The sequence below is a fragment of the Pristiophorus japonicus genome, chromosome 5 (genome assembly GCF_044704955.1).
Source record: "Pristiophorus japonicus isolate sPriJap1 chromosome 5, sPriJap1.hap1, whole genome shotgun sequence".
NCBI lineage: Eukaryota > Metazoa > Chordata > Chondrichthyes > Pristiophoridae > Pristiophorus > Pristiophorus japonicus.
In genome coordinates, this window is record NC_091981.1 from 152,268,265 (window position 1) to 152,295,735 (window position 27,471).

Sequence of the window (27,471 nt, forward strand, 5' to 3'; positions counted from 1 at the left end):
GTCTCTGCTGTGATGAGTTTCCTTCCATTTAGTTTTAAAATAAGGAGTATCTGGTTGACAGAGATTGATATATTGATTTATAATCATGTATGTGAACAGTACAACAGCACTGACAGTGAATTCGCCTGTCTGCTTCACTCAGTAATCTGCTTTTGTCCTGTGTCATTCTCCTTAGCAGTATGCAAATAACTTTTTTGTTAAAAGTGTTTTAAATGTATATCAATTATGAATTTTGATTTATTCTTTTTAAAGTTTTATTGGTGTCATCATCATCATAGGTAGTCCCTCGGAGGAAGACTTGCTTCCACTCTAAAAATGAGTTCTTAGGTGACTGAACAATCCAATATGAGAATACAGTCTTTGTCACAGGTGGGACAGACAGTCATTGAAGGAAAGGGTGGGTGTGTGCCGCATGCTCTTTCTGCTGCCTGTGCTTGGTTTCTGCATGCTCTCGGCGATGAGACTCGAGGCGCTCAGTGCCCTCTCGGATGCACTTCCTCCACTTAGGGCGGTCTTTGGCCAGGTACTCGCAGGTGTCGATGGGGATGTTGCATTTTATCAAGGAGGCTTTGAGGGTACCCTTGTAATGTTTCCTCTGCCCACCTGGGGCTCGTTTGCCGTGAAGGAGTTCCGAGTAGAGTGCTTGCTTTGGGAGTCTTGTGTCAGGCATGTGAACAATGTATATTGTTATACCAACAATCAGTTAGTTTTCCTCTAGTCCCCTGTCACTCTCCCTTGGCCATGCCCCCAGCTTTAAAATGAGGAGGAGTCGGTGATCTGCACCCAGGCCTTCTGATGTTTCCTCTACCTTGTAAGGAGAGACTTGATCAGTGTTCAGTGCTCTGTGCCCCTTTAGAGAGAGAGAGACTTGCATTTATATCGGACCTTTCAAGATCTCAGGATGTCCCAAAGCACTTTACAGCCACTTATATACTTTTGATGTATAGTAACTGTTGTAATTAGAACAGCACAGCTGAGACAAAAAAGAAAAAGAAAAACATATACATACATAGCGCCTTTCATGACCACTGGATGTCTCAAAGCGCTTTACAGCCAATGAAGTACTTTTGGAGAGTATTCACTAATGTGGCAAATGCAGCAGCTAATTTGCACACAGCAACTCCCACAAACAGCAATGTGATAGTGAACAGATATAAGGCTGGATTTTCGGCCTTTGAGATTTCGGGGCGGTATTGGCGGCAGGATGGTCCTAATACCACCTGGAAAAGTTTTGTACCCTCGTCTGTGAAGTTCGGGAAAAAATGAGGATCCACGATTGGGGTGCAAAATCAGGCGTTACACAAGGAAGCTTTTGTGCTCCAGCCGAAAATCACGGCATTCAAAAAGTTTCACTGATTTAAGGAACTTCATTGTTGCTCAATGCTCTGGAACATAACGTTATGTATTGTATGGTTGTATTTTGGTGGGGGGAGTTTTTGTAACTTTGTTGCAGTAAAAATTATAATTCATCCTTTGCCATTCGTGTCTTCTGTATCATGTCAACGTTCAACGTTCGTCTTTATGGGGGCCCATAGCGTGTCCAGTATTAGCTCCATCCCTCAGTTTCCTCCATTTAGGAGAACTGGTCCATTATGAGCTGGCGACGTGCAACAGCATTTCCACGCTGTCTCCCTCGTGGATGCTATGGCTATCCAAAGGAGGCCTCGCCAGACTCCTCTTCGTCATCCTCCTCCTGCTCCTGCGGTGGGCATGCAATCTCCATTGGCAATGCCTGGCCCCTCATGATGGCCAAGTTGTGCAAGAAACAGCACACCACAATGAATTTGGATACCCATTGAGGGGATATTGAAGGCTGCATCTAGTGTGTACAAGCCATCGGTCAGCCTATAGAAGATGGCATATCTCTGTCAGCACTTCCTTTCAAGAAGCGCAGCCTTCTCATATACTGCTCCTCAGAGTGCAGGAGGTGCCTGTAAATCAATGGGGGGGGCAAGCCGTCTTCGGCATCTTCTCACCTGTGGGCCGACATGGCCAAGAGCCCTTCTTCTAGCTTGATGGTGCCTGGCAATAGCATGGAGCATGATATGCTGTCGAAGTAGTAATGCCCTCATTAAATTCTCTCACTGAAGTTGTAAGCGCACTGTAGTGGCAGATAAAAGTGCCTTTTGCATGTCGGAGCTTCACGCAGTGTGCTGTGCGCAACCGTTGTAGTCAATGTGACCTGCGATGTAGGAGTCTCATCCCTCCATTTAAATACGCTGCCAATACCACCTGCTGCACCCAGGGAACACCTGGTTTTTCAGACGTTTCCTGGAGTGGGCGTTAAATGAGGTGTAAGGGGTAAATTTTGCATCGGGGCGGTAGCGGAGTGTTGCACGACGATTGAGGTCTTGATCTCAGTGAAACTAGAGGACGGGGCAATAAGTTTTTGTGGCGCCGCAAACCATGAGCCAAATTTGCAGGCAGGGCAATTAAAACTGGACGCCTGACGTTATGCCTAGAAACACCATTTACTGCCTCTCCGGGACACAAACTGAGGTGCAACTGAGCCAAAAATCCAGCCCAAACTGTTTTTGTTATGTTGATTGAGGGATAAATATTGGCCAGGACACCGGGGATAACTCCCCTGCTCTTCTTCAAAATAGTGCCATGGGATCTTTTATATCCACCTGAAAGAGCAGATAGGGCCTCGGTTTAACGTCTCATCTGAAAGAAGGCACTTCTGACAGTGCAGCACTCCCTCAGCACTGCAATGGAGTGTCAGCCTCAAGTGCTCTCAAGTCCCTGGAGTGGAATTTGAACTCACAACCTCCTAGACTCAGGCAAGTGTGCTACCCACTGAGCCACAGCTGAGACAAGCAAGACAAGGCTATGGGAAAAATAAACCTTTACCACCAACAGATTGACACTGTCCTGCGGAACAGTAATGCCACGTCGCTACTATAAAATTGGTGCTACCAAAAAAATTTATACTTTTTCCCTTTTGTGCCACAAGGGAATAAATTAACTTGACTTAAACCAGGTTAAACATGTACATGTTGCTGACTGGTATTATGGAACAAACATAAAAGCTGTAAATAACAGTAATGAATTAAATGTGCAATGTCAGTTTTCCAAAGGCTTAAGTAGTTAGCACAGGAAAGTGTCTTTTGTTCAAATAATGTTTTGATTTGACAATTTTGGACTAAATTTCCATATAGCAAGCATTTGCAAGTGCTTGAGCATCGAAGTAAAAATTTGTTCCAATACAGCCAGTTCAATATTTTAATCCATTCTCTATATTATTTGGCCGCTGTGATGGACAGTAATGTGATTTGCCCAGAAGGCAGAAATATTTCTAGCCCCTCCCAAAAGTAAATAGCCCAGTTCCCAATACAACGTGTTAGAAACTTGGATTCACTAGAAGAGAATTAGGCATATGAGCAAGCCCACATTTTTCAACATTTAATTGAGCTCTGAGTACATATCATCAGTGTATAGTGAGTCTGAAAATCACACACAGATCATATTTACATGCAATGGCAAATCAGATCAGAGCAATTTGAAAGCCGGGATGTACTTGGGCAGAATCTATTCAGGTTTAACTCGGTAAATATGACTCATTGGGATTTAACTTCCTGTCTGCATTATTTTATTGCATTGGTAAACATCTATCTGTGCTCTTTTAACACAATTAGTATCTCATTCAGCAGATTAATGATTGTATTAAAATAGGGCAAACAGAAATTTAATGCAATTATGTTTACCGCTGCAAAAGCTAAATACTACAGATGCTGGAAATCTGAAATAAAAACAGAAAATGCTGGAAATAGTCAGCAGGTCAGGCAGCATCTGTGGAGAGAGAAACAGAGTTCATGTTTCAGGTCAATGATCTTTCATCAGAATTCTGATGAATGGTCATCGACTCCAGAGACTTGAGCAAAAAATCCAGGCTGACACTCCAGTGCAGTGCAGAGGAAGTACTGCATTGTCAGAGGTGCTATCTTTTGGATGAGATGTTAGGCCAAATTTATGGCCCCTACGGGCACATATGAAGTGTGCATGTGCCGGTAGGGGTCACCCAAGTTCCGGGTTTACGCATACGCTGTGCATGCGCTAAAACCCAGAACTTGTGATCTGTCAAGAATTCTCTTGACAGGACCTCCGTGGGCAGAGAGTTGAGCTATTTGCCCAACTCCTATCCAGCAAATGCCCGTGAAAGTCTTGCGCCTGGTAAAAGCAAGTGTAAGGCATGCTTCTTCCAACGTAAGACTTTTAAAAAAAACATTTAAAAACAATGTCATTCATTTAAACATTAAAACACGTGCAATAAGGTAAGGTTTTTTTTAGTCCCTTTAAAACATTTAAATTTATTTTTCAAAACATTAAATTTTGGTTTAAAATGTTTAATTATATTGTATTCTAATTAATTTTAAATATGTAATTTTTATTTATTTATTTGTTATATTAAATGTGCTTTTTATGTGATCCCATTCATGCTTATGGCATTTCTGTACGGAATCCCTATAGCATGAATGGGGACCCCCTTCTTTCATTGGTTGGGCAGGCCCACGTGATCCCAGGGGCGCTTGCGAACTGCATACGCCCCTGGGATACCTGGGCCTCTATGCGCAGGCCTGCATCGAAGCCCAAGTGTGCAAGTCTCCGTGGATCTCGAGGCAGAAGTTCACAGATTTTTTATTGGTCGGCGGCTTCCACCAGCAGGTGGACATAAAAAAATCCCATGGCACGATTTAAAGAAGAGTAGGGGAGTTATTCGCTGTATCCTGACCAATATTTATTCTAACCAACATCACTAAAAAGCAGAGATGATCTGGTCATTATCACATTTCTGTTTGTGGGACCGTGCTGTGCATAAATTATCTACTGTGTTTCCTACATTGCAACAGTAACTACACTTCAAAAGAATTTCACTGGCTGTTAAGCGCTTTGGGACATCCTGAAATGCTCTATAACATTGAAAGTTATTTATTTTTCTTTAGCAACTAGGATATTTCTACAAATAAGGGTGTTCCTAACATTAGCTAACATTTTAAAATTGGAAACCCCATCATAACACCATTTACATGCCAAGTAGGTATCATAGGAGGCTCCCGAGATATGGGAATCGGTCCACGTTGTCCAGGGCCGCGCCGTGGAATCTTGTTGACTGGGGGGCAGTGCTGTGCAGGCTGATGGAGGACCTTTGTCTTACGGATGTTTAGCGTAAAGCCCATGCTTTCGTATGCCTCAGTAAATACATCAACTATGTCCTGGAGTTCAGCCTCTGTATGTGCGCAGACGCAGGCGTCATCTGCGTACTGTAGCTCGACGACAGAGGTCGGGGTAGTCTTGGACCTGGCCTGGAGACGGCGAAGGTTGAACAGGTTCCCACTGGTTCTGTAGTTTAGTTCCACTCCAGCGGGGAGCTTGTTGACTGTGAGGTGGAGCATGGCGGCGAGGAAGATCTTCGGCCGCCTGAGGAAAAGAGTGAAGACCAGGCCCTCAAAACTGTCACCAAGCTCATGGTCTACAGGGCTGTAGTAATACCCACTGTCATGTATGGCTCAGAAATATGGACCATGTACAGTAGACACCTCAAGTCGCTGGAGAAATACTACCAACGATGTCTCCGCAAGATCCTACAAATCCCCTGGGAGGACAGGCATAACAACATTAGCGTCCTCGACCAGGCCAACATCCCCAGCATTGAAGCACTGACCACACTTGATCAGCTCCGCTGGGCAGGCCACATAGTGGGCAGGCCACATAGTTCGCATGCCAGACACGAGACTCCCAAAGCCAGTGCTCTACTCGGAACTCTTTCATAGCAAACGAGCCAAAGGTGGGCAGCGGAAACATTACAAGGACACCCTCAAAGCCTCCCTGATAAAGTGCAACATCCCCACTGACACCTGGGAGTCCCTGGCCAAAGACCGCCCTAAGTGGAGGAAGTGTATCCGGGAGGGCGCTGAGCACCTCGAGTCTCATCGCTGAGAGCATGCAGAAATCAAGTGCAGGCAGCAGAAAGAGCATGCGGAAAACCTGTCCCACCCACCCTTCCCTCAACGACTATCTGTCCCATCTGTGACAAGTCTGTGGCTCTCGTATTGGACTGTTCAGCCACCAAAGAATTCACTTTAAAAGTGGAAGCAAGTCTTCCTTGATTCCGAGGGACTGCCTATGATGATGAGGTATCATAGGTAAAGATATTGAAAACTATGATGTGTCAGTTGATATAGGGGTTTATCAATGTAATTTGAAATGGAATATTGTGGCCCACCAACAGGTTTTAGTATGTAATAGATTTTATTGATCTTAATGAGGCAATATTCACAATTGAAATGATATTGGTGCAGTTATGAGTGTATAGTTACCTTGCTTCTGTTAAATGTTTACATTTCTATTCACACGAGTTTCGATTTTCTTCCTTTCACTCGAAACTGATGGATTGTTGCTGGGTTTCTTCTTCCCCAGGAGAAATTGTAGACAGAAATTTGTGCAGAGAAGCTATCTATCCAGTCCCAGTATCGTGTGAAGTACCGTGCCCAAGAGACTGTGTTCTTAGCAAATGGTCGGAGTGGTCCTCGTGCTCATATACCTGCTCTGGAAAAACCACCGAGGGTAAACAGATGCGTGCGCGCTCAATTCTGGCATATGCAGATGACGGTAAGATCACCAATCAGTTAAACAGTACAGACTCCCTTTACTCTATTAGTGAAAAGAAGAAAGAATTAGTGACTTTCACATAATTAAAATAACAACTAACATCATCTGTGTATATTCAAATGGCTTGGTTTCTTAATAAATCTGACTAATTGAAGAGGTTCAATCAGTTGACTGAGGTGCATTACTGACTATAATACGGAATAGCTCTCCAGAGATTCATGCTATGAACAAATATATAGTTACTGCTCTAATTGTGTAATTTAATGTTCAGTTTTATCCTGGGAATCAATGCTTGTCATGTCACCTGATTGCCTTTAAATGTATTGATACACATCAAAGGAATATTGTCAAAACAGTGGCAGGTGATTTTTCTCCTGTGTTATCTGTTTTAAGCCTATGCTGTCTAGCTGATAGCTGATAGCTGATGCTGATATATCTCTTACTGGCAAATTTGTTTAGTTACATTTACTGTCCAAAAGCAGCAGGGCGTATCATGATTTCATGGGCTAGGTGTCATTGACCCCAGCTGTGTTCAATGCTTTATTAACCATTGAATGGGTTGAACAGCTAATATGGCACAGACATGTTTAACTTCAGGTGAAGTACTGTAGCTATACTGACTATTATGAATCTAATCAGCCATACTGTACATACATATAAAAGAAATACGTTTTACAAATAAGGTAATAACTATTCCTTTATCATGAATAGTAAAACATCTCACAAAGATGGTCAAATGCAACACTATGATTCTTCTCCATTTTCCCTCAAGGTCATAGCTTCTTGATGCCACACACCATACTTAACTGAAAGAGTAGATTGATGACTTGTTCCAGGGCTCTGCTATTATACTCCATAACTACTCACTATTAGATGTGTCAATGACTTGGAGTTATTTTTCCTTATGTAGTTGTAGGGAATTCATTGTGTGGATAATTGATTAGTGCAAGATGATTTTCTATCTTCCTTGTGCAGTCAATCTGTCTCCAGTAAGCTAGATTCCACAATTTACAGCATTAAAACCATGAAATATCAGGTCAATAGCAACTCATTAAATATGCAAACTTTCCAAATATAAAAGTCCAGTGCCCAGCTACAAGTTGCTAACTTTGTTTTTGTTTTAAATAATTTACCACGGTGAAATCATATACAACTTTTCACAAAAATTGGAAAAAAAGATAGCACGAAATTAAAGGTGCACTCAAATACCTGTTGCGTTATTTACATATTATAATAATGAGAACAGTAGTGCCACGTAACAAAACAAGTGTACTACCTCTAAGTGAATGGATAAAATGTTTAATTTCAAGCTGGCCTCCTGCCTATTGTTTAAAAAAAAATCAGACACATATTATTTCAGTGTAAAAACCGCCAATAATGTTTTTCAAGACAAATACATACTATTTTAATATTGTTTGTTCTTTAATAGGAGCAGCACAGTGTCCAAACAGCAGTGCCTTACAGGAAGTACGCAGCTGTAATGAGCATCCGTGTACTGTATATCACTGGCAGACTGGTCCTTGGGGACCCTGTATTGAAGACTTGTCTGTGGCTACTCTTAATTCAAGCACCAGCTGGAGTGGTGAGGCAACCTGTGCTGTGGGAATGCAAACCAGAAAGGTTATTTGTGTGAGAGTCAACGTGGGACAAGTTGGACCAAAAAAGTAAAGGCATAGTAATTGCTCAATAAAACTGTGATAATATTTGCTTTGAGTCAAAGAAAGCAATCTAAAATAACGTGTGCTGCTGTTGACTGAAATGTTCACATGGTATGATAATGTTAAAATGAATCCATAGGATCCAACCCAGTTTTCGAAGCTTGCAGTTCAGATGTTCCGAATGCTGTGGCTGATAATTTCTTCTCCCATTTATAAGGGAAATCTAACCCATGTGTTGAAACAGCAAGATTGTTGGATAGAGGTCAGGTAATAGTTTGCATTTCAGTACTGTGACCTGGCATGACTCAATACATAATGATGATCTGCTAGAGGTCGTGAAAGGTGCTATATAAATGCAAGTCTTTCTTTCTTTCCTTCTTTCTTTGAGGCCCTTCGGTAAGCCCCAAACATTCACTAGAATCAGGAAATGGAACCTGGAGGGGATTAATTAATTACCTTGTCTAGTGGCAGAGAATCTCGAATTTGAGCTGAAGATTGAAAGAAAAATATTTCTTTGGGCCTCAGGGGGAAGAGGATCCTTGGATGGAGCGACATGTCCCTTCCAAGGGCGGATTGGATCATGCATCCCTGATGCACATTTGCAGATAATAGTTTGCATTCAGTACTGTGACGTGGCATGACTTAATACATAATGATGATTCACGAGAGGTCGTAAAAGGCACTATATAAATGCAAATCTTTCTTTCTTTCTTTAGCTTAGGTTGCCCTAATGCCCGTCATTGATTGCTGTAGTGATTTGGGCAGACGTCATGAATGTTTTTTGACCCACATGCCCCAAATAATCACTATTAATATGCTTAGTAAATGTTTTTTTTTAGTTGTTTTGGTTACCCTTGGATTTTTTGATCGTAAAGCCTGACTGTGTTGAATTTCTGGAGCCTTTACTGGAAGGGCAAAAATAACAACAACTTACATTTATATAGCGCCTTTAATGTAGGAAAACATCTCAAGGCACTTCGGTGAAATGTAATCCGACAGAAATGGACGTCAGACCAAAGAAAGTGCTATCAGCTGGGTTGACTAAAAGCTTGGTCAAAAAGGTAGGTTTTAAACATAGTTGAGCAACAGACTGCCAATATAGAGATGCATTATTACAACATTTTGTGTTTCACACAGCCAAACTGGAACAGGTTATAAAGAAAGAGATTTGTGATGAAATTGAACTTCACTAGTAATGCAAACATGCTCCGAATGAATCAGCACCCCATTTATACCATGCCCAATTTTCTTTTCTATTGACTTCAGTGTAAAAAAAGGCAGCCAATTCACAATGAGCGCATTTCACTCCACTAGCAAAGATCTATTTCACCCCCTCAGTATTAAAATATTTTGTTTTATTTTTTAACTCCCCAAAAACTAAATTGTAATGCAATTATTATTTTTTTTTACATCGGATTTAATTATTATAGGCCAAATACATCCGAATGAACATACTCACAAGGCAAGCTTTGGCTCTACTTTATAGAATGTACAATATGGGACATCAGGGAAGAGTGAAGATAATATGATAGAATTTCACATTGGGTTTGAGAGTGAAATAATTAAATCCGAAACTAGGGGGCGAAATTGGGCCACAATCACATTTGGAGGCAATAACCTTCCGGGGCTCAGACATTTATTGCCCAACCTGGAATTTCCACACCCTCAACGGAGGTGGAACGCTATCGGAGGCGCTCCGCATCCGTGGAGGGAAGCTGCTGAGCGGTATTGTGGCAATGAGTCCAGTGCCGCGCTCCGGAACTCAGTAACATCAGATGACATCATCGCTGTGCATGCACGAGCCCGGGACACAAATCGCGTGGCACTAACGATACAATGTCCCCCAAACCTCCAGGGCAATTTCCCCGGAGGCGCAAGCGACCTCTTCCCCTGAACGATAGCCTCGTTGCGCCCCATTAGTGCCCCCAGAGGCGCTAATGGGGGTATAAAAAAGGGCAATTTTGTCCCCTTAAACTTAAATAAAATCAATTACACAGATATCAGAGGTGAGTTGGCTATGGTAGATTGGGAAATTAGATTAACAATATGACAATAGATAAGCAACGGCAAACAATTAAAGAAATATTCAAAAATTCTCAACAAATATAGATTCCATTGAGAAATAAAAACTCCATGGGAAAAGTGATCCATCCATTGTGAACTAAAGAAGTTAAGGATTAAAAGAAGAGGCTTATAATTTTGTGAAGAATAATCGTAAGCCTGAAGATTGGGAGAGCTTTACAAACCAGCAAAGGATGTCCATTAAATTGATAAAAATGGCGAATATAGAATGAAAGTAAACTGGCAAGAAATATAAAAACAGATGACAAGCTTCTACAAGTATGTAAAAAGGAAGAGATTAGCAAAATAACAGCAGTTATCATGGGCGACTTCAATCTACATATTGATTGGGCTAACCAAACTGGTAGCAATGCGGTGGAGAAGGATTTCCTGGAGTGTATTAGGGATGGTTTTCGAGACCAATATGTTGAGGAACCAACTAGAAGGCTGGCCATCATAGACTGGGTGATGTGTAATGAGAAAGGACAAATGAACAATGTTGTTGTGCGAGGCCCCTTGGGGAAGAGTGACCATAATATGGTACAATTCTTTACTAAGATGGAGAGTGACACAGTTAATTCAGAGACAGGGTCCTGAACTTGGGGAAAGGTAACTTCGATGGTATGAGGTGTGAATTGGCTAGAATAGACTGGCAAGTGATACTTAAAGGGTTGACGGTGGATAGGCAATGGCAAACATTTAAACATCACATGGATGAACTTCAACAATTGTACATCCCTGTCGGGAGTAAAAATAAAACGGGGAAGGTGGCTCAACCCTGGCTAACAAGGGAAATTAAGGATAGTGTTAAATCCAAGGAAGAGGCATATAAATTGCCCAGAAAAAGCAGCAAACCTGAGGACTGGGAGAATTTTGTAATACAGCAGAGGAGGTCAAAGGGTTTAATTAAGAGGGGGAAAATAGAGTATGAGAGGAAGCTTGCTGGGAACATAAAAACTGACTGCAAAAGTTTCGATAGATATGTGAGGAGAAAAAGATTAGTGAAAACAAACATAGGTCCCTTGCAGTCAGATTCAGGTGAACTTATAATAGGGAACAAAGAAATGGCGGACCAGTTAAACAAATACTTTGGTTTTGTTTTCATGAAGGAAAACACAAATAACCTTCCGGAAATACTAGGGGATCGAGGGTCTAGTGAGAAGGAGGAACTGAAGGATATCCTTATAAAGCAGAAAAAGTGTTAGGGAAATTGATGGGATTGAAGGCCGATAAATCCCCGGGGCCTGATAGTCTGCATCCCAGAGTACTTAAGGAAGTGCCCATAAAAATAGTGGATGCATTGGTGATCATTTTTCAACAATCTATCGACTCTAGATCAGTTCCTATGGATGAGAGGGTAGCTAATGTAACACCACTGTTTAAAAAAGGAGGGAGAGAGAAAATGGGTAATTATAGACCAGTTAGCCTGACATCAGTAGTGGGAAAAATGTTGGAATCAATTATTAAAGACGAAATAGCAGCGCATTTGGAAAGCAGTGACAGGATCGGTCCAAATCAACATGGATTTATGAAAGGGAAATCATGCTTGACAAATCTTCTGGAATTTTTTGAGGATGTACCTAGTAGAGTGGACAAGGGAGAACCAGTGGATGTGGTGTATTTGAACTTTCAAAAGGCTTTTGACAAGGTCCCACACAAGAGATTGCTGTGCAAAATCAAAGCAAATGGTATTTGGGGGTAATGTACTGACATGGATAGAGAACTGGTTGGCAGACAGGAAGCAGAGAGTTGGAATAAATGGGTCCTTTTCAGAATGGCAGGCAGTGACTAGTGGAATGCCGCAGGGCTCAGTGCTGGGACCCCAGCTCTTTACAATATAAATTAATGATTTAGATGAAGGAATTGAGTGTGATATCTCCAAATTTGCAGATGACACTAAACTGGGTGGCGGTGTGAGCTGTGAGGAGGATGCTAAAAGGCTGCTGCAGGGTGACTTGGACAGGTTAGGTGAGTGGGCCAGTGCATGGCAGGTGCAGTATAATGTGGATAAATGTGAGGTTATCCACTTTGGGGACAAAAAGATGAAGGCAGAATATTATCTGAATGGCAGCAGATTAGGACTGGGGGAGGTACAATGAGACCTGGGTGTTATGATTCATCAGTCATTGAAAGTTGGCATGTAGGTACAGCAGGCGGTGAAGAAGGCAAATGGTATGTCCAGAACCAGGGGAGACAGTCTTAGCATAAGGGGTACGCCATTTAGGACTGAGATGAGGAGAAACTTCTTCACTCAGAGAGTTGTTAACCTGTGGAATTCCCTACCACAGAGAGTTGTTGATTGCAGTTCATTGGATATATTCAAGAGGGAGTTAGATATGGCCCTTATGGCTAAAGGGATCAAGGTGTATGGATAGAAAGCAGGAAAGGGGTACTGAGGGAATGATCAGCCATGATCTTATTGAATGGTGGTTCAGGCTCAAAGGGCCGAATGGGCTGCTCCTGCACCCATTTTCTATGTTTCTATGTAAAAGAATGCGTGATCCCTTAAAAGCTGAGGTAGGAGAAATTATAATGGGAAATAAGGAAAATGGCAGAGACTTTAAACAAATAATGTGTACTGTATTCACAGTAGAAGGCAAAAAAAGCACACCAAAAGTAGCGGGGAACAAAGGAGCTAATGAGATTGAGGAATGTAGAGTAATTAAGATCAGTCGAGAAAAACTACTTGAGAAATTAATTGGGCTAAAAGCCGATAGATCCCCTGGACCTGATGGCCTACATCCTAGGGTTCAAAAAGAGGTGGCTGCAGAGATAGTTGATGCATTGGTTGTGATCTTCCAAAATTTCCTAGATTCTATAACGGTCCCAGCAGATTGGAAGGTAGCAAATATAACCCTGCTATTCAAGAAAGAAGGGAGAGAGAAATCAGGGAACTACAGGCCAGTTAGCCTGACATCAGTTGTTGGGAAAATGCAGGAATCCATTATTAAGAAGTGGTAACAGGGCACTTAGAAAATCATAATATGATTGGGTAGAGTCAACATGGTTTTATGAAAGAGAAACAATGTTTAACAAATTTATTAGAGTTTTTTAAGGGCGTACCTAGCAGGGTAGATAAAGGACGACGAGGTCCAACACTGCCTCCAGTGCACCAGCACAGCCTTCGGTCACCTGAGGAAGAGAGTGTTCAAAGACCAGGACCTCAAATCTGGCACCAAGCTTATGGTCTACAGGGCTGTAGTGGTACCCGCCCTCCTATACGGCTCAGAGATGAGGACTATATACTGTAGACACCTCAAATCGCTGGAAAAATACCATCAACGATGTCTCTGCAAGATCCTGCAAATCCCCTGGGAGGAAAGTCGCACCAACATCAGCGTTCTCGATCAGGCCAACATCCCCAGCATCGAAGCACTGACCACACTCGACCAGCTCTGTTGGGTGGGCCATATCATCCACATGCCCGACACAAGACTCTCAAAGCAAGCGCTCCAATCGGAACTTCTATATGGCAAGCGAACTCCAGGTGGGCAGAGGAAACATTTCAAGGACACCCTCAATGCCTCCTTGATAAAGTGCAGCATCCCCACCGACACCTGGGAATCCCTGGCCAAAGACCACCCTAAGTGGAGGAAGAGCATCCGGGAGGGTGCTGAGCACCTAGAGTCTCATCGCCGAGAGCATGCAGAAAACAAGCGCAGGCAGCGGAAGGAGCGTGCAGCAAACCAGACTCCTCACCCACTCTTTCCTTCAACGACTGTCTGTCCCACCTGTGAAAAGACTGTCATTCCCGTATTGGACTGTATAGTCACCTAAGAACTCACTTTTAGAGTGAAAGCAAGTCTTCCTTCTTTGATGATGAGATAAAGGAGAACCAGTGGATGTAGTATATTTAGATTTTAAAAAGGCATTCAACATGGTGCTACATAAAAAGTTGCTATGCAAGATAAGGGCTCATGGGGTTGGGGGTAATATATTAACATGGATAGAGGATTGGTTAATGGACAGATAACAGACAGTAGGGATAAACGGACAATTTTCTGGTTGGCAGGCTATAACTAGTGGGGTTCCACAAGGATCAGTGCTTGGGCTTCAGCTATTTATAATTTATATTAATGACCTAGATGAAGGGACCAAATGCAATGTATCCAAGTTAGCTAATGATACAAAGCTAGGTGAGAAAGTAAGCTGTGAGTGTTATGTATGTAAACCTGTAAATACCATGTCTAACAACCAGTGGGCATATCCCCGGAGTCCCAAGGGATCCCACAATCCCTTGGGAGCACCTATATATAAGGAAGCCTCACAGGCTGGAGAAGCACTTTGAGATCTGTAATAAAGGACTACGGTCACACCTTACCTTGAGCTTGCAGTATCTGGTCTGACTCTGTATTCAAGACATAACAACTGGCGACGAGATACAAATGAATCCCACTGCAACAATGCAGAGAACCGTGGGCATCCTGGAGAAATTTTTGGAGGGAGATGATTGGGAAACCTTCGTAGAGCGACTCGACCAATACTTTGTGGCCAACGAGCTGGAAGGAGAAGCGAACACTGGCAAATGAAATGCTATCCTCCTCACCGTTTGCGGGACACCAACGTATGGCCTCATGAAAAATCTGCTCGCTCCAGCGAAACAGACAAGTCGTACGATGAGTTGCGCACACTGGCCCGGGAGCATCTAAACCCAAAGGAAAGCGTTCTGATGGCGAGTTATCAGTTCTACACGTACAATAGGTCTGAAGACCAGGAACTGACGAGCTACGTCACCGAGCTAAGGCACCTTGCTGGACATTGCAAATTTGAAGGACACTTACAGCATATGCTCAGGGACTTCTTTGTACTTGGCATTGGCCATTAAGTAATACTTGGCAAACTTTTGACTGCAGAGACCCCAACCTTGAATAAAGCCATAGCGAACACCCAGGCGTTTATCGCCACCAGTGACAATACCAAACAAATTTCTCAGCACATGAGTGCTGCTGCAAGTGCAGTGAACAAAGTTACGTTGTTTTCAAATCGAAATGTACAGGGCAGGACTTAACCACCTGCAGCTGCACGTCCGCAGATGACTCAGAGTCCACCATCAAGGGTGGTGAATACAAGGCCATTAACACCTTGTTGGTGCTGCGGGGGTGATCATCATTTCCATTCATGCCGCTTCAAAGGATACGTTTGCAAGGGCTGTGGAACAATGGGATACCTCCAATGTATGTGCAGGCGAGCTGCAAACACTGCTAATCCTGCAAATCACCATGTTGCAGAGGAGGACAGATCCACAGTGGATCACGACGAACCAGAGCCTCAGACCGAGGAGGCAGAGGTATATGGGGTGCACACATTTACCACAGTGTCCCCCAATAATGCTGAAGGTTGAAGTAAATGGACTTCCGGTGCCAATGATGCTGGACAGGGCGCAAGCCAGTCCATAATGAGCAAAAAGACTTTCGATAAATTGTGGTGCAGCAAGGCCTCAAGGCCAGTCCTGACTCCCATTCATACTAAACTGAGAATGTACACAAAGGAACTGATACCCATAATCAGCAGTGCTACTGTAAAGGCCCAACGTCGGGGAGAAGAGTTGGGAGTTCGTCGTTGGAGGCCAGCTGGTGCAGCTGCAGTAGGGAGAGAAGGCAAAAAAGTAGAAAGAAATCAAAAGGTGACGTCACAGCCAAGGGGATAAGTGATTGGTGAGTAGTTTTTCTTTCTCTTTTCTTTATCAGTAAGTAACCTTGAGCATTATTGTTGCCAAATTAAGTTAATCTAAGGGTTAAGTCATGGCAGGAGAGCTCAGACACGTGTTATGCTCCTCCTGTGCTATGTGGGAAGTGCATCCGCCTGCAGCACTGACAGACCGCATTGCAGCACTGGAGCTGCGGGTGGATTCACTATGGAGCATGCACGATGCTGAGAATGACGTGAATAGCACGTTTAGTGAGTTGGTCTTACCGCAGGTAAAGGTTACGCAGCCAGATAGGGGATGGGTGACCAACAGGAAGAGCAGTGCAAGGAAGGTAGTGCAGGGATCCCCTGCGGTCATCCCCCTGCAAAACAGATACACCGCTTTGGGTACTGTTGAGGGGGATGACTCATCAGGGGAGGGCAGCAGCAACAAAGTTCATGGCACCGTGGGTGGCTCTGCTGCACAGGAAGAAAAAGAGTGGGAGAGCTATCGTGATATGGGATTCTATTGTAAGGGGAATAGATAGACGTTTCTGCAGCTGCAACCGAGACTCCAGGATGGTATGTTGCCTCCCTGGTGCAAGGTCAGGATGTCTCAGAGCGAGTGCAGGACATTTTGAAGGGGGAGGGTAAACAGCCAGTTGTCGTGGTGCATATAGGTACCAACAATATAGGTAAAAAAACGGGATGAGGTCCTACGAGACGAATTTAGGGAGCTAGGAGCTAACTTAAAAAGTAGCACCTCAAAAGTAGTAATTTCAGGATTGCTACCAGTGCCACGTGCTAGTCAGAGTAGAAATCGCAGGATAGCTCAGATGAATACATGGCTTGAGCAGTGATGCAGAAAGGAGGGATTCAAATTCCTGGGACATTGGAACCTGTTCTGGGGGAGGTGGAACCAGTACAAACTGGACGGTCTGCACCTGGGCAGGACCGGAGCCAATGTCATGGGGGAGTGTTTGCGAGTGCTGTTGGGGAGGGGCTAAACTATATGGCAGAGGGATGGGAACCTATGCAGGGAGACAGAGGGATGCAGAATGGGGGCAGAAGCAAAAGATAGAAAGAAGAAAAGTAAAAATGGAGGGCAGAGAAACCCAAGGCAAAAAGCAAAACGAGCCACATTACAGTAAAATTCTAAAGGGGCAAAGGGTGTTAAAAAGACAAGCCTGAAGGCTCTGTGCCTCAATGCGAGGAGTATTCGCAATAAGGTGAATGAATTAACTGTGTAGATAGCAGTTAACGGATATGATGCAATTGGCATCACGGAGACATGGCTCCAGGGTGACCTCAACATCCAGGGGTATTCAACATTTAGGAAGGATAGATAGAAAGGAAAAGGAGGTGGGGTGGTTTTGCTGGTTAAAGAAGAAATTGATGCAATAGTAAGGAAGGACATTAGCTTGGATGATGTGGAATCGGTATGGGTGGAGCTACGGAATACCAAAGGGCAGAAAACGCTAGTGGGAGTTGTGTACAGACCACCAAACAGTAGTAGTGAGGTTGGGGACAGCATCAAACAAGAAATTAGGGATGCGTGCAATAAAGGTACAGCAGTTATCATGGGCAACTTTAATCTCAATATTGATTGGGCTAACCAAACTGGTAACAATGCCATGGGGGATGCTTTCCTGGAATGTATAAGGGTGGTTTTCTCGACCAATATGTTGAGGAGCCAACTAGAGGGCTGGCCATCCTAGACTGGGTGATGTGTAATGAGAAAGGACTAATTAGCAATCTTGTTGTGCGAGGCCCCTTGAGGAAGAGTGACCATAATATCGTAGAATTCTTTATTAAGATGGAGAGTGACACAGTTAATCCAGAGACTAGGATCCTGAACTTAAGGAAAGGTAACTTCGATGCAATGAGACGTGAATTGACTAGAATAGACTGGCGAGTGATACATAAAAGGTTGATGGTGGATAGGCAATGGCAAACATTTAAAGATCACATGGATGAACTTCAACAATTGTACATCCCTGTCTGGAGTAAAAAATAAAACAGGGAAGGTGGCTCAACCGTGGCTAACAAGGGAAATTAAGGATAGTGTTAAATCCAAGGAAGAGGCATATAAATTGGCCAGAAAAAGCAGCAAACCTGAAGACTGGGAGAAATTTAGAATTCAGCAGAGGAGGTCAAAGGGTTTAATTAGGAGGGGGAAAATAGAGAATGAGAGGAAGCTGGGAACATAAAAACTGACTGCAAAAACTTCTATAGATATGTGAAGAGAAAAAGATTAGTGAAGACAAACGTAGGTCCCTTGCAGTCAGATTCAGGTGAATTTATAATGGAGAACAAAGAAATGGCGGACCAGTTAAACAAATACTTTGGTTCTGTCTTCACGAAGGAAGCCACAAATAACCCTCCGGAAATACTAAGGGACCGAAGGTCTAGTGAGAAGGAGGAACTGAAGGAAATTCTTATAAGGCGGGAAATTGTGTTAGGAAAATTGATGGGATTGACGGCCGATAAATTCCCGGGGCCTGATAGTCTGCATCCCAGACTATCAGGCCCTGGAAGTAGCCCTGGAAATAGTGGATGCATTGGTGATCATTTTCCAACAGTCTTATTGACTCTGGATCGGTTCCTATGAACTGGAGGGTAGCTAATGTAACACCACTTTTTAAGAAGGGAGGGAGAGAGAAGGCAGGTAATTATAGACCGATTAGCCTGACATCAGTAGTGGGGAAAATGTTGGAATCAGTTATTAAAGATGAAATAGCAGCAGCACGGAATTGGTCCAAATCAGCATGGATTTATGAAAGGGAAATCCTGTTTGACAAATCTTCTAGAATTTTTTGAGGATGTAACTGGTAGAGTGGACAAGGGAGATGTGGATGTGGTGTATTTGGACTTTAAAAAGCTTTTGACAAGGTCCCACACAAGAGATTGGTGTGCAAAATTAAAGCACATGGTATTGGGGGTAATGTATTGATGTGGATAGAGAACTGGTTGGCAAACAGGAAGCAGAGAGTCGGGATAAACGGGTCCTTTTCAAAATGGCAGACAGTGATTAATGGGGTGCCGCAGGGCTCAGTGCTGGGACCACAGCTATTTACAATATACATTAATGATTTGGATGAGGGAATTGAAAGTGTAATATCTCCATGTTTGCAGATGACACTAATCTGGGTGGCAGTGTGAGCTGTGAGGAGGACGCTGCAGGGTGACTTGGACAGGTTAGGTGAGTGGGCAAATTCATGGCAGATGCAGTATAATGTGGATAAATGTGAGGTTATCCATTTTGGGGGCAAAAAAACGAAGGCAGAATATTATTTGAATGGCGGCAGATTAGGAAAAAGGGGAGGTGCAACGAGACCTGAGTATCATGGTACATCAGTCATTGAAAGTTGGCATGCAGGTACAGCAGGCGGTGAAGAAGGCAAATGGTATGTTGGCCTTCATAGCTAGGGGATTTGAGTATAGGAGCAAGGAGGTCTTACTGCAGTTGTACAGGGCCTTAGTGAGGCCTCACCTGGAATATTGTGTTCAGTTTTGGTCTCCTAATCTGAGGAAGGACGTTCTTGTTATTGAGGGAGTGCAGCGAAGGTTCACCAGACTGATTCCCGGGATAGCAGGACTGATATATGAGGAGAGACTGGATCGACTGGGCCTGTATTCACTGGAGTTTAGAAGGATGAGAGGGGATCTCTTAGAAACATATAAAATTCTGACGGGACTGGACAGGTTAGATGCAGGAAGAATGTTCCCGATGTTGGGGAAGTCCAGAATCAGGGGACATAGTCTAAGGATAAGGGGTAAGCCATTTAGGACTGAGATGAGGAGAAACTTATTCACTCAGAAATTTTTTAACCTGTGGAAATCCCTACCGCAGAGAGTTGTTGATGCCAGTCCATTGGATATATTCAAGAGGGAGTAAGATACGGCCCTTACGGCTCAAGGGGTATGAATAGAAAGCAGGAAAGTGGTACTGAGGTGAATGATCAGCCATGATCTTATTGAATGGTGGTGCAGGCTCGAAGGGCCGAATGGCCTACTCCTGCACCTATTTTCTATGTTTTTATTTTTTCTACGATGGAGCGGTGCACGAGTTACCACTCTGGGTGGTACCAGGCAATGACCCCACACTGTTCAGCAGGAGCTGGCTGGAAAAGATACGCTGGAACTGGGATGACATCCGAGCGCTTTCGTCCGTCGATGACACCTCATGTGCCCAGATCCTAAACAAGTTCCCCTCGCTGTTTGAACCAGGCATCGGGGAGTTCCCAGGAGCAAAAGTGCAGATCCATTTGATTCCGGGGGTGCGACCAATCCATCACAAGGTGAGAGTGGTACCTTACATGATGAGAGAGAGGGTGGAGATCGAGCTGGATAGGCTGCAACGAGAGGGCATCATTTCACCGATCGAGTTCAATAAGTGGGCCAATCCAGTTGTTCCAGTCCTCAAGTGAGATGGCACCGTCAGAATCTGTGGTGATTATAAAGTAACTAACAATCGTTTCTCACTGTAATATCAATACACGCTACCGAAGGTAGACGACCTATTTGCGACACTGGCGGGAGAGAAAACGTTCACGAAGCTGGACTTGACCTTGGCCTACATGACGCAGGAGCTGGAGGAATCATCGAAAGGCCTCACCTACATCAACACGCACAAAGGTCTCTTCATTTACAACAGATGCCCGTTTGGGATTCGATCGGCCGCGGCGATATTCCAGAGGAACATGGAAAGCTTGCTGAAGTCGGTCCCGCGCACCGTCTCTTCCAGGATGATATCTTGGTTACAGGTCGTGACACCGTTGAGCACCTGCAGAACCTGGAGGAGGTTCTTAGTCGGCTTAATCATGTGGGGCTCAGGCTAAAACTTTCGAAGTGCATTTTCCTGGTGCCTGATGTGGGGTTTCTGGGGAGAAGAATTGTAGCGGGCGGACGGCATCAGGCCAGCCGATTCGAAGACGGAGGCAATTAAGAACGCACTGAGACCACAGAACATGACGGAGCTGTGGTCGTTTCTAGGACTCCTGAACTATCTTGGTAACTTTTTACCAGGTCTTAGCACATTGTTAGTACCCCTGCACTCTTTACTGCATAAAGGAGATGAATGGGTATGGGGTAAAAGCCAAGAAAGTGCCTTTGAGAAAGCTAGGAAGCTGTTATGTTCAAATAAATTGCTTGCGTTGTACAATCCATGTAAACGTTTGGTACGAGCATGTGATGCGCCATCGTACGGGATCGGGTGTGTATTGCAACAAGCTAATGAATTTGAGAAATTGCAACCGGTTGCTTATGCATCCAGAAGTCTGTCTAAGGCCAAGAGGGCCTGCAGTATGATCGAAAAAGACGCGTTAGCGTGTGTTTACGGGGTAAAGAAAATGCATCAATATCTGTTCGGACTCAAATTTGAATTGGAAACCGACCATAAGCCACTTATATCTCTCTTTTCTGAAAGCAAGGGGATAAATACGAATGCATCGGCCTGCATCCAGAGATGGGCACTCACATTGTCCACATACAACTACGCCATCTGCCACAGGCCAGGCACAGAAAACTGTGCCGATGCTCTCAGTCGGCTGCCACTGCCCACCACAGGGGTGGAGATGGCACAGCCCGCAGATTTAGTTATGGAAATGGAAGCATTCGTGAGTGAGCAATCACCTGTTATCGCCCGACGGATTAGAACCTGGACAAGCCAGGACCCCTTACTGTCCTTAGTAAAAAAATGTGTGCTCCATAGGAGTTGGTCTAGTGTCCCGTTAGAGATGCAGGAGGAAATGAAGTTGTACCAGCGGCGCAAAGATGAAATGTTCATACAGGCAGACTGCCTCCTTTGGGGTAATCGTGTAGTGATGCCAAAAAAGGGCAGGGACATTTTCATCAGTGATCTCCACAGCACCCACCCAGGCATCGTACTGATGAAAGCGATAGCCATATCCCACTTGTGGTGGCCTGGTATCGATGCAGACTTAGAGTCCTGTGTGCACAAATGTAATACATGTTCACAGTTAAGCAATGCACCCAGGGAGGCGCCACTAAGTTTATGGTCCTAGCCCTCCAAACCATAATCCAGGATCCATGTCAACTATGCAGGCCCATTCTTGGGGAAAATGTTCTTAGCGGTTGTAGATGCGTACTCCAAATGGATTGAATGTGTGATAATTTCGGCAAGCACGTCCGCTACCACCAATGAAAACCTGCGGGCCATGTTTACCACACACGGCCTGCCTGAATACCTTGTAAGTGACAATGGGCCGTGCTTTACCAGTGCCGAGTTCAAGGAGTTCATGACCCGCAATGGGATAAAACATGTCACATCTGCCGTTTAAACCAGCGTCCAATGGTCAGGCAGAACGAGCAGTTCAAACAATCAAGCAGAGCTTGAAAAGGGTAACTGAAGGCTCACTGTAGACTCGCTTATCCCGAGTCCTGCTTAGTTACCATACAAGACCCCACTCGCTCACTGGGGTCCTTCCCGCTGAACTGCTCATGAAAAGGGCACAAGACAAGGCTCTCGTTAGTACACCCTGATCTACACTAACAGGTAGAGAACAGGCGGCTTCAACAGAATACATATCATGATCGCGCAAATGTGTCACGTGAAATTGAGATAAATGATCCTGTATTTGTGTTGCACTATGGACAAGGTCCCAAGTGGCTTCCTGGCACTGTTTTGGCCAACGAGGGGAGTAGAGTGTTTGTGGTCAAACTCTCAAATGAACTCACCTGCAGGAAACACTTGGACCAAACCAAACTCAGATTTACGGACTATCCAGAGCAACCCACAATAGACTCTACCTTTTTCGACCCTCCAACACACACACAGGTGGCAACCGACCCAGCGGTTGACCATGAAGCAGAACCCATCGCCCGAAGCAGCCCAGCAGGACTCACCACCCCCAGCTGCCCAGCAAGGCCAGCTGCACAGCAGCCCAGTGAGGGTTCAATGGCCCCAAGTTTCCACACGCTACAAAACGGGTGCCCCTCTGAGCTGGGCGCCCGTTTTTCACGGCAAAAACGGCGCCTGAAACAAAACGCGCGATTCTGGAGCGCCCTGCAGCTCCATGTCTGCTTGGCGCGGCGCCCAGGGGGGCGGAGCCTACCACTCGCGTCGATTTTGTAAGTGGGAGGGGGCGGGTACCATTTAAATTAGTTTTTTTCCTGCCGGCAACCCTGCGCTTGCGCGTTGGAGCGTTCGCGCACGCGCATTGTGAAGGAAACATTGGCACTCGGCCATTTTTGTAGTTCTTTGTAGCTGTTTAATTTTTGAACATCTTTTAATAAAAGCACATTTCCCTTCCATGATCAGCACTGAGACTTCTTGCAGCAGTGAGAAGGCTGCAGGAAGCCTCAGAAGTTGAGGCAGCCGTTTCCCGACGGCCTCCCCCCCCCTGCCGTCGGGAATGGCTGCTCAACTTCTGAGGCTTCCTGCAGCCTTCTCACTGCCTCCTCCCCCCACCCTGCCATCGGGAACGGCTGCCTCCTCCCTCCCTCCCATTCGCGGGAACGACGCCACACCGCTGAGCTGACTGTAAGGCTTCCACCTCAAGTGGAAGGCTGCTTGCTGCCTGCTTACTGCCCGACTGCCCCTCCCTCCCTCCCATTCGCAGGAACGAGGCCACATCGCTGAGCTGACTGAAGCACTTTCACACAGGTAGGAAGATGGTTTATTTAATCTTTTCTTTGCTTATAAATGTTTATTCAGGTTGGATTTATTTGTATAATATTTGTATAAGTATAAATAAGGATTTATTGTAGAATTTAATGACTTCCCTTCCCCCCCCCCCCCCCACCTCGTTCCGGACGCCTAATTTGTAACCTGCGCCTGATTTTTTAATGTGTAGACAAGGTTTTTTCAGTTCTACAAAAATCTTCACTTGCTCCATTCTAAGTTAGTTTGGAGTACGTTTTCACTGTGAAAACTTTGAAATCAGGCGTCAGTGGCCGGACACGCCCCCTTTTGAAGAAAAAATTCTGTTCCAAAGTGAAACTGTTCTAACTGACTAGAACTGCAGAAACAAAAATGTGGAGAATTGCGATTTCTAAGATAGTCCGTTCTCCATCAGTTGCTCCTAAAAATCAGGCGCAAATTATGTGGAAACTTGGGCCCAATAAAACCAGCATTTGCACCGAGACGATCAACCAGGGAAAGGAAGGCCCCAAATCGACTCACATTGTAAATAGTTACACTATTGACTTTGCGGGGCGGGGGGGGGGGGGGGGGTGGGGGGGTGGGGGAGTGTTGTTATGTTTGTAAACCTGTAAATACCATGTCTAACCACCAGAGGGCTTATCCCCTGGAGTCCCAAGGGATCCCACAATCCCTTGAGAGCACCTGTATATAAGGAGGCCTCACAGGCTGGAGAGGCACTCTAAGATCAGTAATAAAGGACGACAGTCACACCTTACCTTGAACTTGCAGTATCTAGTCTGACTCTTTATATGACATAACAGTGAGAATGACGCAAAGATCCTTCAAAGGGATATAGACAGGTTAAGTAAGTAGGCAGTAAGATGTTAGATGGAATATAATGTGAGGAAACGTGAGGTTATTCACTTTGGTAGGAAGAATAAAAAAACAAAATATTTTTTAAATGGTGAGAAACTATTAAATGTTGGCGTCCAGAGCGTTGTAGATGTCCTCATACAGGAAACACAGAGAGTTAGCATGCAGCAACAGCAAGCAATTAGGAAGGCGAATGGCATGTTGCCCTATATTGCAAGGTGGTTGGACTCCAAGAGTAAGGAAGTCTTGCGACAATTGTACAGGGCTTTGGTGAGACCACACCTGGAGTACTGTGCATTTTGGTCTCTTTATCTAAGGAAGAATATACTTGCCTTAGAGGCAGTGCAACAAAGGTTCACTAGATTGATTTCTGGGAAGAGACAGTTGTCCTATGTGGAGAGATTGAGTAGATTAGGTCTCTCTGAAGTTTAATAGAATGATCTCATTGAAACATGTACGATTTTGAAGCGGATTGACATGATAGATGCTAAGAGGCTGTTTCCACCGGCTGTTGAGTCTAGAACTAGGGGGCATTCTCTCAGGATAAGGGATTGGCCATTTAAGACTGAGATGAGGAGGAATTTCCTCACTCATAGTGTTGTTTATGGAGAAAGAGTCAGACTGAACACTGTGAGCTCAAAGTAAAGTGTGACCGTAGCCTTTTATTGCAGGTCTCCAGAGTGCCTTTCCAACCTGTGAAGTCTTATTAAATACCGATGCTCCCAAGGGATTGTGGGATCCCTTGGGACTCCGGGGAATGAGCCTTCTGGTGGCTGTACAGAGTAAATACAAGTCCACATATATAACAACATTCCCCCCCAAAATCAATAGTGTAACTATTTACAATGTGATTCGATCTGGAGCCCTTCTTGCCCTGGTTGATCGTCTCGGTGTGAAAGCTGCTGTTGTTGAATCATTTGTTGGGCCCTCGCTAGGCTGCTGTGCAGCTGGCCTGCTGGACTGCCTGGTGTGTTGGGCCCTGCAGGGCTGCTGTGGATGATGGGTTCTGCTTTGTGGTCAACCGGGGTGCCGGTCGCCACTGGTGGGTATGTTGGGGAATCAAAAAAGGTAGGGTCCAAGGTGGGTTGCTCAGGATAGTCCGTGAATCTGAGTTTGATTTGGTCCAAATGTTTCCGGTGAATGAGTCCATTTGAAAGTTTGACCTGAAATACCCTGCTCCCCTCTTTGGCCACGACAGTGCTGGAAAGCCACTTGGGACCTTGTCCATAATTTAATACAAATACAGGATCATTAACTTCAATTTCGCGTGACACCTTTGCGCTATCATGGTATGCACTTTGTTGAAGCCGCCTGCTCTCTATCTGTTCATGTAGATCAGAGTGAACTAACGTGAGCCTTGTCTTAAGTGCTCTTTTCATGAGCAGTTCAGCAGGTGGGATCCCAGTGAGTGAGTGGGGTCTCGTGTCGTAGCTAAGCAGGACTCGGGATAAACGAGTCTGCAGTGAGCCTTCAGTTACCCTCTTCAAGCCTTGCTTGATGGTTTGCACTGCTCTCTCTGCCTGATCATAGGTTATGAATTCTATGAACTCAGCACTGGTGAAACATGGCCCATTGTCACTCACCAGGACATCGGGTAGGCCGTGTGTGGCAAACATGGCCCGCAGGCTTTCAGTGGTGGCAGCGGACATGCTAGCAGACATTATCTCACATTCACTTGGAGTATGCGTCTACAACCACAAGGAATATTTTACCCAAGAACGAACCTGCATAGTCGACGTGTACCCTAGACCACGGTTTGGAGGGCCAAGACCATAAACTTAGTGGCGCCTCCTTGGGTAGATTGCTTAACTGCGAGCATGTATTACATCTGTGAATGCAGGACTCTAAGTCCGCATCGATACCGGGCCACCACACGTGGGATCTGGCTATCGCTTTCATCATTACGATATGGTGGGTACTGTGGAGGTCATTGATAAAGATGTCTCTGCCCTTCTTGGGACCACTACTCGATTGCCCCACAGAAGGCAGTCTGCCTGTATAGACATTTCATCTTTGCGCCACTGGAACGGCTTTATCTCTTCCTGCATTTGCACTGGAACACTGGACCAGCTCCCATGAAGCACGCAGCTTTTGAGTAGAGATAATGGGCCCAAGTTTCCACAAGAAAAAAAACGGGCGCCCCTCCGAGCTGGGCACCCGTTTTTCACGCCTAAAACGGCGCCTAAAAAAATTCTCGGTATTCTCCACCTACTTACAGGTCCTCTGGCCCTCGGCGCAGCCAGCACGAGCTGTGGGGGGGCGGAGCCAGGTCCCGGCGCTGAAAACAGTGCCGGGACCTCTGCACATGCGCGCTACAGTCGGCACGCAAGTGCAGTAGCTCCAGGCGCCGAACTGTGTGGGAGGGGCCCAAAGCACGCAGCCCCTAGCCCTGGCTGAATGGCCTCACTGGGGCTGCGTGGAGAAGGCTCCTCCCACGGCCAGCTCCTGCTCCCCGCCCCCCCACCGCCAACAAGACCCGACACCTGCTCCCGCCCCCCCCCGCTGACCAGACCCGACCCGACCCGACACCTGCTCCCCCCCCGCCCCGACCCGACCCGACACCCGACACCCGCTCCCCACCCCACCCCACCCAACTGACCCGACCCGACCCGCGCTCCTGTTCCCCGACCCGCCCCCCCCCCCCCCTCCCCACTGGACCCGACTCCCGACTCCCGGACTGGATCCGATCCGACCTGACCTCTCCCTTCCCCCCTCCCTCCAGCTCTCTCTCCGCCCCCACCCGCTCTCTCTTCCCCCCCCTCTCTCTCCCTCTCCCTCCCCCTCCCCCCTCTCTCTCCCTCCCCCTCTCTCTCTCCCTCCCCCTCTCTCACTCTCCCTCCCCCTCTCTCTCTCTCTCCCTCCCTCCCCCTCTCTCTCTCTCTCCCCCTCTCTCTCTCTCTCCCTCCCTCTCTCTCCCCCCTCCCTCCCTCCCCCTCTCTCTCCCCCTCCCTCCCTCCCCTCTCTCTCCCCCTCCCTCCCTCCCCTCTCTCTCCTCCCTCCCCTCTCTCTCCTCCCTCCCCCTCGCTCTCTCTCTCTCCC

General features: G+C 45.5%; 1 protein-coding gene across 2 annotated transcripts in view; it reads left to right on the top strand.

Moving 5' to 3' along the window:
* Nucleotides 1–27,471, top strand: part of LOC139264479 (thrombospondin type-1 domain-containing protein 7A-like) — a 757,124-nt gene that overhangs the window by 566,762 nt on the left and 162,891 nt on the right. For both annotated transcript variants that reach the window (XM_070881020.1, XM_070881021.1), the window contains 2 exons: nucleotides 6,418–6,609; nucleotides 8,039–8,273. In XM_070881020.1, coding sequence (XP_070737121.1) covers nucleotides 6,418–6,609; nucleotides 8,039–8,273 — 427 coding nt within the window. The remainder of the gene's footprint in view (nucleotides 1–6,417; nucleotides 6,610–8,038; nucleotides 8,274–27,471) is intronic.